The sequence below is a fragment of the Sinohyriopsis cumingii genome, chromosome 12 (genome assembly GCF_028554795.1).
Source record: "Sinohyriopsis cumingii isolate HCF-2022 chromosome 12, ASM2855479v2, whole genome shotgun sequence".
NCBI classification, from domain to species: domain Eukaryota; kingdom Metazoa; phylum Mollusca; class Bivalvia; order Unionida; family Unionidae; genus Sinohyriopsis; species Sinohyriopsis cumingii.
Window position 1 is genome coordinate 118,549,834 of NC_142972.1, and position 12,307 is coordinate 118,562,140.

The 12,307-nt window shown below is 37.7% G+C and overlaps 1 protein-coding gene across 5 annotated transcripts in view; it reads right to left on the reverse strand.

The window, feature by feature from the left end:
- LOC149787331 (uncharacterized) overlaps positions 1-12,307 on the reverse strand; it is a 99,160-nt gene that overhangs the window by 23,767 nt on the left and 63,086 nt on the right. For all 5 annotated transcript variants that reach the window (XM_089977874.1, XM_089977878.1, XM_089977876.1 and 2 more), the window contains 2 exons: positions 11,060-11,453; positions 797-1,071 (listed from right to left, as the gene is read on the reverse strand). In XM_089977874.1, the coding sequence (XP_089834000.1) occupies positions 797-1,071; positions 11,060-11,453 (669 nt within the window). The remainder of the gene's footprint in view (positions 1-796; positions 1,072-11,059; positions 11,454-12,307) is intronic.

The following is a 12,307-nucleotide window of genomic DNA, read 5'->3' on the forward strand; positions in this document are numbered from 1 at the left end:
TTCAATATCTTAAAGAGGAAAACCTTTTAAGTATCACATAGAAACGATACTCAAATTTTACCAAGAAAAGTACTCAGTTGTGCTACAACACCTTGACAGGTAGATTCATTCATTTATTTGTTGAAACAATTATCATTAAAATATATTATAATAATAGAAAAATCAGTATACTGATCATTGATCATGTTTGGCTTATATGATATGACTTGATTCTTAATTTTAAGAAGGCAAGACGCTGTTCAGTTATTTATATGTTCAAATTCATTTTTTCTTTGCTTAAATTGTTATTATCAATGATAAAACGTTGTATTGATATTTTTACAACATAAAAATAGAACAAATTTGTAATAATACACAATGTAAGGGAAAGGAAGCTTGCACGTGAATGATTTAAATAAATATTTAATTCAGTGTATTAAAAAAAAGTTACTATCAAACTTAACACCATGTGAATTTCAGTACAATGCATAGAAAGGACATATTGATAAATCTGTTGTTAATCGAACCTACATAACTGGCCCAGAATCTAGCCATATTTTATGCTGAAGCAGCTACCAGGGTCATCACAGCTCATCTGAAGAAGCTTCGTGAAACCCAGGCTGTAGAATGACACACAAGTCCTTAAAAAGGACAGGGCTTCTACTGATCGTAATATTCAAGATGTATGTGGTCGTCCAACCAATATGAACTCAACATTTTTGGCGTACTAAAACATTTTTTTGTGGTTTGTGGTCATAATAGTTCAATACAACAATTCGCTTCTCAGCTTTGTTTGTGAACAGAGAATTATGCTCACCTCTCCGGATTGCTTTGGATATATGTTCTGAAAAAATTGCCAAGTTTGGTCTTGTACTTCACTGCGTAATTTTCCATACATTTTTTGCGCCATCATACCCGTGTCATAAACTTTGTTTGATGATTCGAGTAAAAGACAGCATGGTTGTGTAGCTTCCTTTTTACCAAGTTCAAATACAGCCCCGCAGTGGTTCGGGTTCTGTAAATACTCATACTTGAACTGTAGACCTAGAGATGACACATCCGTTCCGACAGCTAATGTTACGATAGCGAGGGCTGTAAAGGTAATAGAAATGAAAATATTTCGTAAAAATAAACCTGTTTCATGATGTCAGTGCTATTCTACATATAAATAACGTTCATATAACCAGTATTATATTTCGTAATATATATGTATGCACGCGCGTCTTTGTTAGCCGCTGAAGGGATTTTGTATCCTCGCAAGGATAACGTTACATTCATAGGTAATGTAATATACTGTCGGTACCTGTACTTGATAGTAATGTCATAAAAAGTTCTCTGATAGCTTGCCGATTTTATGGCACATTGTACAGAAGACAAACTGATAGATAACAAGTTTCTTTTGAAAGACGAATTGGCTGTCTAGTTGTATGTACGGTCAATAATTTGACAACGCATACGCGGATAATAGTGTGGAATGTTATATAATCACAAAACAAAAACAGATATTTGAGTATTTAAAGCTAAAAAAAAACATGGATCACAATTAAAATAAACACTAATTGTATGTTTCACAAGATATGATTTTAAATCTAATTTGCTGAAAATGAAACATTTGAATATATTTGAATCTTGAAATCGGCAAATGTCTTTGCGTGATATGTAAAATAAATTCTGAATAAGCATGAACTTGTTTCTTGGCTTTGAAAGAAGTTTACAAATCGTACAGAATATATATCTGATTACGATTATCTGTCTTCTATGCCGACTAAGATTGCAGTTCATCTCGGAAAATGATAGAAGGATGACAAATGTTTCAACATCAGATGGTTTTACAGTCTCTAGATTGCTAGTCTGAATTTGCATATCGTAAGGTCAGCCAGGTTTTTGCAAGCAACGATCTAAATGTACATCAGAGACATCCAGTTTCAGATATTTTCCGGAGTTAAAGCACATCGTGTCAAAATAAAACACCAACGAAAATCTCAAAATATGGGGAATATTGATGAAAAGACAGCAATACGGAATACAAAACCCTTCAGCTGCGTCCCGTAGGGGTATACCAGTCAAAAGCTGTCATGTCATAGCGGGCAAAAACCGTAACATTCATTTGCGCTGAAAACGCAATTTTCCTAGTTTATTTGTTTGGAGCAGCGAGCGGAATCGGCGGTACTCAAAAGTAAAAGTGGCGCCGCAGATGCAACTATACCCTCGTCAGGCTGGCTTACCTCCAATGTATGTAGTCACTATTTACAGGATAAATTTAAGTATGTTCCAAAACGAGATTAATTTGAATCGATCTACATTTGAATGAGGGGCATAGGAACCACATATCATTAAACTTCACTGAGCGAGTTCGGGTAGAAAGTTTTGTCTCCCAGGTCAATAGTTGCAAGTCAGAGTGATTCAGGAATGTACCTTTAGAGACCGAAGATGTTATTTGCAGATAAAACGGGAAGAGAATCCACTTAAATACTAAAACAGATTAATTATTAATATTTTCGCCCGATGCTTAATGTACAGGAAAAACTAAATTAGAGACATACAGCTCACTTATTTAATATCAGCAGCTAATGCATGTTTAGACACACATAATAAATTAGCATCAGTAATAATTACCAATGAGCCGCCAAAGTTTAATTGATATATTCAGATATGTTCCTGTACGATATTTGTTTTAAAAACGGCAATGGGGAGTAATATAAGTTACTGCATTTGTATGGGAAAATATGAGCGAGGTTTTCTTAAAAATACTGCGGAACCTTGCGGAGAGAAGTATTTTTTGAAGAAAAAAAAAACAAATTCATATTTTCCCATACAAATATAATAACAGTTTTATTATATGCTCATATTGTTTAACTATCTTAGACTTAATGTAAAGACATTACAAGAAGCAATGTAACTGAAGTTATACTTTATTCCAAAATAAATTAACAACTCCAAGTAATATGGTGGGGCTGTATGAGGTCAATGGAAAACTGGGTCAAAAAGGGCGTGGTGCTGAAAAGAGTCAAGGGAAATTTAGCATGGGAATATCGTGGGTCTGTATAGCGTCAAGGGAAATTTAACATGGGGAATATTGGGGCTGTATAGCGTCCAGAGAAAGTGGGGGTTGTTGTATAGGGATAATAGCAATGGAACAGGTGAGGTAACGTCACGGTACTGTACATTAGTAACAATGTTGCACGGAGCTGACCTCAATCGGACAAGCAGCGGGAAGAAAACAGAACGCTTAGCGGGGGCGGGACTGGCGGGACATAGACATATAAAACACATACAACATACTTATATAGATTGATCCACATCAATCTATCACACCTAAACTATAAAATCGACTAAAAAACTTGTTAGGCAAAGAGAATAAATATATTTTCGAGGCATATGAGTGGCCCTGAAAATGGCCTTTGGGTTTCTTCTTCTTTTTGTTTGCCTTCTAATCTCTTCTTTTTCTCCAACAATTTCTTTTTTTCTCTCCTACAATCTTCTTTTTTCCTTCTCATCTTTCTCCTTCTCCCCTTTTTTAATTTTTCCACTCTCTTCTTCTTTTTCTATTTTCTCATTCCACTCTCTCATCCTTATTCTGTCTTCTTCATCCTCCTGTACTTTTTTTAGTAGCACTTTCAATCTTTCCTTCGTCTTCTTTACATTGTTTTTATCCATCTTGGCTGTGTGAATAGTATAGAAACCATACTCCAATTTCACTGTGAATTTATCCACCATTCCAAGATCGTCTATAGGCTCTTGCAATATCTTCATGACATCAATCTAATTGGAAACCATCTTTGATTATTCATTGTTTAATGGCGCGAATGACCGACGCTCGACTTTATATTTGTCAATCACGGATGTAAAGGAAAACATCCCTTAAATGCACTTCACCTATTATCTACTATCCACGCAAACGTATGCGAACTCATACAACCCCTCCTCCCCAAAATAGTATCCACACACGGCAGGTGGAAAAAAAAACACAATATCTACTACCCACACACCGGAAGAAGAAAAACCACAATATCTACTATCCACACACGGGAAGAGGAAAGAAACAACAAAACCCCACAAAATCTTCTGTCAACGCAAAGGTACGCGAACGCATACAAAACCCAAAATATACTATCCACACACGGGAAGAAGATAAAATCACAATATCTACTATCCACCCAAACGTAAGCGAATGCATACAAACCCCAAATACACTATCCACACACAGAAAGGAGAAAAACCACCAAATCAACTATCCACACAAACGTACGTGAACTCATACAAACCCCAAATATACTATCCACACAAACGTACGCGAACGCATACAATCATAATATCTACTATTCACACAACGAACGCGAACGCATTCAAACTCCAAAATCTACTATCCACACACGGGAAAGAGAAAAACTCCACCAAATATACTATCCACTCAAACGTACGCGAACGCATACAAATACACACTCTACTATCCACACACACGTACGCGAACGCATACACACACACACACACACACACACACACACACACGCATTAGGAAACGAGTAAGTGGTTATAATCACACTACACATTCACAAAAATTGGCAACTCGAATAGCCTCTTTTCTAGAGATTTAGCTAGCCCTGAGAAGGGCTGTTTTTCGAACTCCAAATACACCTGGTTAATGATGGGACCTCCAAGGTCGGGCACCACAGATACATCGTCTTCTATAGTCCTGCTCCCAAATGATGCGTGTTGTTGGGAGCGCAGAGGGAGGTTGATTGGCTTCAATATCCCATTCCTCCGTTTGAGGGATAGTGAAGACTTGTTGTTGTTCCCTCTGTCTTCTGTGCCATACTCGGGGATGATCTGGCCTCCTTGCCTCTTGTGTTCGTTGTACTGGTTGTTGTGGCTGTGGCTGTGGTTGACGTTGCTGTGGTGGTGCTGCTAATGGTTGTGTCAGGCTTCACCTCACACAAAGATCTCAGCATGAGCTGAGGCAGGATCCCTCTCTTCTTTTCCTTCTCCTCTTCTTTCTTCCTTTATTCCTCCTCCACTTCTATCCTGGCACTTTCCATGGCAAGCTCCTCCAAGAGGCGCCTGGCATACTCCAGGTGCATTTGGAGTTTTGAGTTTTGAAATCCTGCTCATATTCGTTTGGTTGACGAGTCAACGATGGGTAGCAAGACTAACGAATGCTTTCGCTTTATATCTGTGAAGCGCAGATATAAAAGAAAACATCCCCTGACACTAAAACTTACATTGCCCATATCATCACCCAAAAAACATGGAACGCGCGGACCTAAAAGAAACAATCACTCACTTTTTACTTACAATCACTAATACAAACAAAAACACACAGATTATTTTTGACAAGCTACAGAAACGAAGAAAACAAAGAAACGAAGTGCCTATAGACACAATTATATTTTTCTATACATAAAACAATGAAATGAAATGCTTATAGACATGCTTCACTTAACATACAATTAGCAACTGTACAGGTATGTCTTTTCTAGAGTATTGGGGAAGCCCTGAAAAGACCTGTTTTTGTGGACGAAGAGTTATGGCAATCTTTTATCGTCTAAGACTGCGTCCCCGTCTGGCAACAGGCTTTTCCACAGAATAAGGTTTGCTTTTTGGGAAAGAAAAGGAGAACTCTTTTGTGTCTATACGGGAGTCGACATAATCTCTGTCTGGTTCCTGCTACTGCTGCTGCTGTTGTTGCGGCTGATGCTCTCTCTACTCTCTCTGCTTCTGAAGTCTCTCCGTCCGTTCTTCATTCTCCTTCTTGGTTTCCTTTTTGAAGAGCTCTTCTATCAGCTCTTCTGTCTCATTCAACATTCTGACATTCTCTATTTCTTCCAGTTTCGTATCTGGTTTTGCCTGACACGATGCAAATTCACTTAAGCTTCGTTCAGCATGGCTAGTCTTGAACAAATCTTCTTTGGAGGATGAGTCAACAATGGACGGTCAGACTGGAGACTGCTTTGCTTTATATGGTTCAAGCGCGGACGCGATAGAAAATATCCCTACAATATTTTGTTGGGTCGGAACGCTATGATAGTTGATTTTAGGGTGAGTGATAGAGAGAAGTCAAAGCGAGTTTATATTGATAAAAAGCTATTGATGTACACTACACTTGTTTGCTAAAGACAAAAGATAGCCATAATGGTCACAAAACCATCGATCAACTTTGTCATCATTTCTAGAAGAGTGACGATCAAAATAAGTCACTAAATGTTCAAAAGAATATCCAAGACTGCACTGGTGAAGAAAATACACACAATATTATCCACAATATTATCCACACACCATGGACTCTGTGTCTTGTAATTTCATATTATTGAATGGTGTCGTCTGGGCATTTCTTCTCATAAAGTCGATTATATCATGTTCAATAGGTGGAAATCAATACGAATCAAAATACTCCACACAGCCATTACTGGGAAAATAAACGGCTACCCAGTGGGTTCCTCGGATGTGACTGTTGTCCGTGTTGATGACATAAATTTGATGGTCTTGAGGTTTGCGATGAGGAAGTTCATCTTTAGCACGCACCACAGGATTCCAAGAAGCAGTACACGAGCTTTGGTTAAAACTGTAATAAAGTTCCCGAGTGTCTAGTTTTGTGTTTTTTTTTTCTTTCTTAGTTTTCATAGATAATGATAAGACATCAAGATTTGAATCGGCGCCCTTTCGGTCACGAGACCAGCAAGCCAATAACTAAACCATCGCGACTTTTGGCACCCATTAGTCACTTTCAACAACATGCAGAAGCGCTTTAGTCCTATTCTACATCTGTACTCCAACACTTTCTATGTGGAGTAAATGACAACATAAATTACTGAAGCCCCAACAATATAACAAGATATATATGCAAATTAATGTAGTTGGCACCTACAAAAGAACATCATGTTACTAAAGAAACTATTGTCTCTGTCTGTCTTTATGTTTAATTAAGAAGATACAAGGAATTATTTCATTAGTGAAGTGGGAACATTGGAACGAGTGACAATACAAAATCATTCCTCTCTTTGAGGGAAATATTTCCTATATATCTACTTAAAAATGTAGATTTTCTTCTTATTGAATATTTTAAGTCACAGCAAATTCGATTTGCACAAATTTGTTTCTCTACTCCCTTTAAATTCGATTAACGGTTGCATTACTACATAGATAGAAAGATATTTTCGATATTTCACAATAATTTTAGAACAGCGATTTTTTTTTAAAAAAAACAGAAATATAGATTGTACATATAATACTTTTAAAAGCTTATTTTGTCAAATTAATGGACGGCTGTTTTCATACGAAAAGGAAGCGACTTTTTGTTAATATTTTGCTTGAGCCAATTTAAACAGCTAACATTGCTGGAGGTATGCACGAATTCAACAGTGAACATTGCTGGACGTATGTACGATTTCAACAGTGAGCATTGCTGGAGTTATGTACGATGTAAAAAGTGAACATTGCTGGAGTTATGTACGATGTAAACAGTGAACATTGGTGGAGGTACGCACGATTTCAACAGTGGACATTGCTGGGGATATGTACGATTTCAACAATGGACATTGCTGGAGGTATGTACAATTTCAACAGTGAGCATTGCTTGAGGTATGTAAGATGTAAACAGTGAACATTGGTGGAGGTATGTACGATGTCAACATTGAACATTGCTGGACGTATGTACGATTTCAACAGTAAGCATTGCTGAAGGTATGTACGATGTAAACAGTGAACATTGGTGGAGGTATGTACGATTTCAACAGTGGACATTCCTGGAGATATGTACGATTTCAACAGTGAACAGTGCTGGAGGTATGTACGATTTAACTAGTGAACATTGGTGGAGGTATGTACGATTTCAACAGTGAGCATTACTGGAGGTATGTACGATTTCAACAGTGAGCATTGCTGGAGGTATGTACGATTTCAACAGTGAACATTGCTGGACGTATGTACGATTTCAACAGTGAGCATTGCTGTAGTTATGTACGATGTAAACAGTGAACATTGGTGGAGGTACGCACGATTTCAACAGTAGACATTGCTGGGGATATGTACGATTTCAACAATGGACATTGCTGGAGGTATGTACGATTTCAACAGTGAGCATTGCTTGAGGTATGTACGATGCAAACAGTGAACACTGGTGGACGTACGTACGATTTCAACAGTGAGCATTGCTGGAGGTATGTACGATTTCAACAGTGAACATTGGTGGAGGTATGTACGATTTCAACAGTGGACTTTGATGGAGATATGTACGATTTCAACAGTGAACATTGGTGGAGGTATGTACGATTTCAACAGTGGACATTGCTGGGGATATGCACGATTTCAACAATGGACATTGCTGGAGGTATGTACGATTTCAACAGTGAGCATTGCTTGAGGTATGTACGATGTAAACAGTGAATATTGGTGGAGGTATGTACGATGTCAACAGTAAACATTGCTGGAGATATGTACGATTTCAACAGTGAACAGTGCTGAGGTATGTACGATTTAACTAGTGAACATTGGTGGAGGTATGTACGATTTCAACAGTCATCATTGCTGGAGGTATGTACGATTTCAACAGTGAGCATTGCTGGAGGTATGTACGATGTAAACAGTGAATATTGGTGGAGGTATGTACGATTTCAACAGTGGACAGTGCTGGAGGTATGTACGATTTCAACAGTGAACAGTGCTGGAGGTATGTACGATTTAACTAGTGAACATTGGTGGAGGTATGTACGATTTCAACAGTCATCATTGCTGGACGTATGTACGATTTCAACAGTGAGCATTGCTGGAGGTATGTACGATGTAAACAGTGAATATTGGTGGAGGTATGTACGATTTCAACAGTGGACAGTGCTGGAGGTATGTACGATTTCAACAGTGAACAGTGCTGGAGGTATGTACGATTTAACTAGTGAACATTGGTGGAGGTATGTACGATTTCAACAGTCATCATTGCTGGAGGTATGTACGATTTCAACAGTGAGCATTGCTGGAGGTATGTACGATTTCAACAGTGAACATTGGTGGACGTATGTACGATTTCAACAGTGAGCATTGCTGGAGTTATGTACGATGTAAACAGTGAAGATTGGTGGAGGTACGCACGATTTCAACAGTGGGCATTGCTGGGGATATGTACGATTTCAACAATGGACATTGCTGGAGGTATGTACGATTTCAACAATGGACATTGCTGGAGGTATGTACGATTTCATCAGTGAGCATTGCTTGATGTATGTACGATGCAAACAGTGAACATTGGTGGACGTACGTACGATTTCAACAGTGAGCATTGCTGGAGGTATGTACGATGTAAACAGTGAACATTGGTGGAGGTATGTACGATTTCAACAGTGGACTTTGATGGAGATATGCACGATTTCAACAGTGAACAGTGCTGGAGGTATGTACGATTTAAATAGTGAACACTGGTGGAGGTATGTACGATTTCAACAGTGAGCATTGCTTGAGGTATGTACGATGTAAACAGTGAACATTGCTGGAGTTATGTACGATGTAAACAGTGAACATTGGTGGAGGTACGCACGATTTCAACAGTGGACATTGCTGGGGATATGCACGATTTCAACAATGGACATTGGTGGAGGTATGTACAATTTCAACAGTGAGCATTGTTTGAGGTATGTACGATGTAAACAGTGAACATTGGTGGAGGTATGTACGATTTCAACAGTAAACATTGCTGGAGATATGTACGATTTCAACAGTGAACAGTGCTGGAGGTATGTACGATTTAACTAGTGAACATTGGTGGAGGTATGTACGATTTCAACAGTGATCATTGCTGGACGTATGCACGATTTCAACAGTGAGCATTGCTGGAGGTATGTACGATGTAAATAGTGAATATTGGTGGAGGTATGTACGATTTCAACAGTGGACAGTGCTGGAGGTATGTACGATTTCAACAGTGAACAGTGCTGGAAGTATGTACGATTTAACTAGTGAACATTGGTGGAGGTATGTACGATTTCAACAATGGACATTGCTGGAGGTATGTACGATTTCATCAGTGAGCATTGCTTGAGGTATGTATGATGCAAACAGTGAACATTGGTGGACGTACGTACGATTTCAACAGTGAGCATTGCTGGAGGTATGTACGATTTCAACAGTGAACATTGGTGGAGGTATGTACGATTTCAACAGTGGACTTTGATGGAGATATGTACGATTTCAACAGTGAACATTGCTGGAGGTATGTACGATTTCAACAGTGAACAGTACTGGAGGTATATGGGGCTTTAGGAACACGAGATCCAAAATACTTCAGAGCATGACATAATTAAGTAATATATTTTAATGATTGTGAATCTGCTTGGAACGATTTTGGTTTCTATTCTTGCTTATTTCTGGAATCAAGTGCGATTGTTTTTGTCTTGGCAAGGTTGTAGTGTACTTCGGTAACAGACGCCATACAAAGACTTCAATTATCACTTAATTTTGGTTTACAATCAATGCTCATCAATGTCCGATTTCTCCATCGTTTTCAGACATGATTATGATTGTGATTAGAGGTAAAACCGATACTTAAACAGTATAATTGTTATATTTAATAAATAGTCTATCCTCTAAATATTGTGCACCTTTTGTCGTGGAGTGTAACGGCTATAAGATATTGGATGGGGGACACAGACTAACGAATAGCAATAGGTCACGTAGGTTAAATTACTCACAGTTTGAAGGATTTACGTTGAAAAGTGATTATGAAAAGTTAATACCGCCTTTTTACTGTTTGGGGTTTATTTTTAGGCCTTTATGATGCCACCTTCTTATTGATTACATAAAGGTCTGTTAGAGGGTTTACATTCTAGACACATTATAAGAGTTATTCATTTTGAGAGAGAGAGAGAGAGAGAGAGAGAGAGAGATAATCGGCATAAATATGGAAAAAATATGGAAATACAGGTCTAAATAACATACATTAGAGCAGATATACTTCTAAATGAAAAATGGAAGTTGTTCCAAAAATGATATCGCCACTGTGGCGATAAAATAAGTATCGCCACTACGGCGATAACATTTATATCCAACTGATATGTTTCAATATCTTATCATGAAATGTATAATAAATTTGCATGATTACCATCTCTGAGTCTGGAGCCCATTAATTTGGACTGTCTTGCAAAAATAATTGCTCCCTTGACGACAGAAAGTTCAGGTTCATTCGGAAAGATAATTTTTATCTTTCCTCCTTTGAAGGAGTCCTTAATAGAATTTTGGATGTATGAGGACCGTGAAAAACCTCCAACCATTAGGATAAAAGAAACCTTGGCTCCTGTTGAAGTTGCAATTAAGTCCTTGATATGACTGATTATTTGATTTGAGATCTCCCGAAAAAAGGCCTCAAAAATCTCTGGATCGAAGACGGTCATGCCTCTGATGAGTTTCACTTTATCTGCAAACTTTGTCTGCTGAACAGTTTCCCAGAAGTCCTTACCGGTTTCCTCTTTACATATTTCTGACAGGGCCACGGGAATCTAAAACAGTTCATACAATATTCATGTTATTAGAAGAAGAAAAATCATGTCGTAAAAATCTCATAGTTCAAAACTTTCGAAAACAAATCATATATTGTTCTTTCATTACAATCATATCATGCCTTAATTTTTCGCTAAGGTTTATTTAAATGCTGAAAGTGACATGATTCTTTGGAATAAACATATTGATTTGAATATTTGTCTTTAGTCGTTGCGCTCAAACCAACTTGATTAAGTCTGAAAAGAGTGATATTACTGAATTCTATTTACAAGCACTATATTCAAACTTCTGTTCAAATTGTACGTTATGACACGAATACAATTTTTACAAATATTCTGTTAAATTCTTTAGCAAGATTTATAAAGTAGACAATAATGAAATATTGACAGAATCAGGAAGTTTAGAGAGATTTCCAAGGGTTTAGCAAGCCAAAATATATTTTGAAAATTTGGTTCATGAAATCCAGTCATGGCACGTACACATACATGGATATTTTTTTCTTAAAGGTGATCAAAAGGTATTATTATGTCATGTTCATTTTGAAAGTGAGTGGGATTTGCTACCGAACTGGCTACGTGACACCTTGCAGTTATTGTAGAGGAAAATGCCGAATTTACGATGGAGAAACTGCGTATATCATAATTCGTGTTGGACTTTGCAACTGTCTGTTGATTTCTTTCGAGTCACCCATGTGCTTACAAAGCAGTATAATCCAAAATGCCCGTAATAGAACTAGTATCATTCCATGGTTTCAAATAGACAGACTTCGTTACAACTTAAGAAATTTCGACCATTTGCTCCAAGTTGGGGGTGGGGGTGGCATAACAATATCAACATACTAGATATGTGTTCA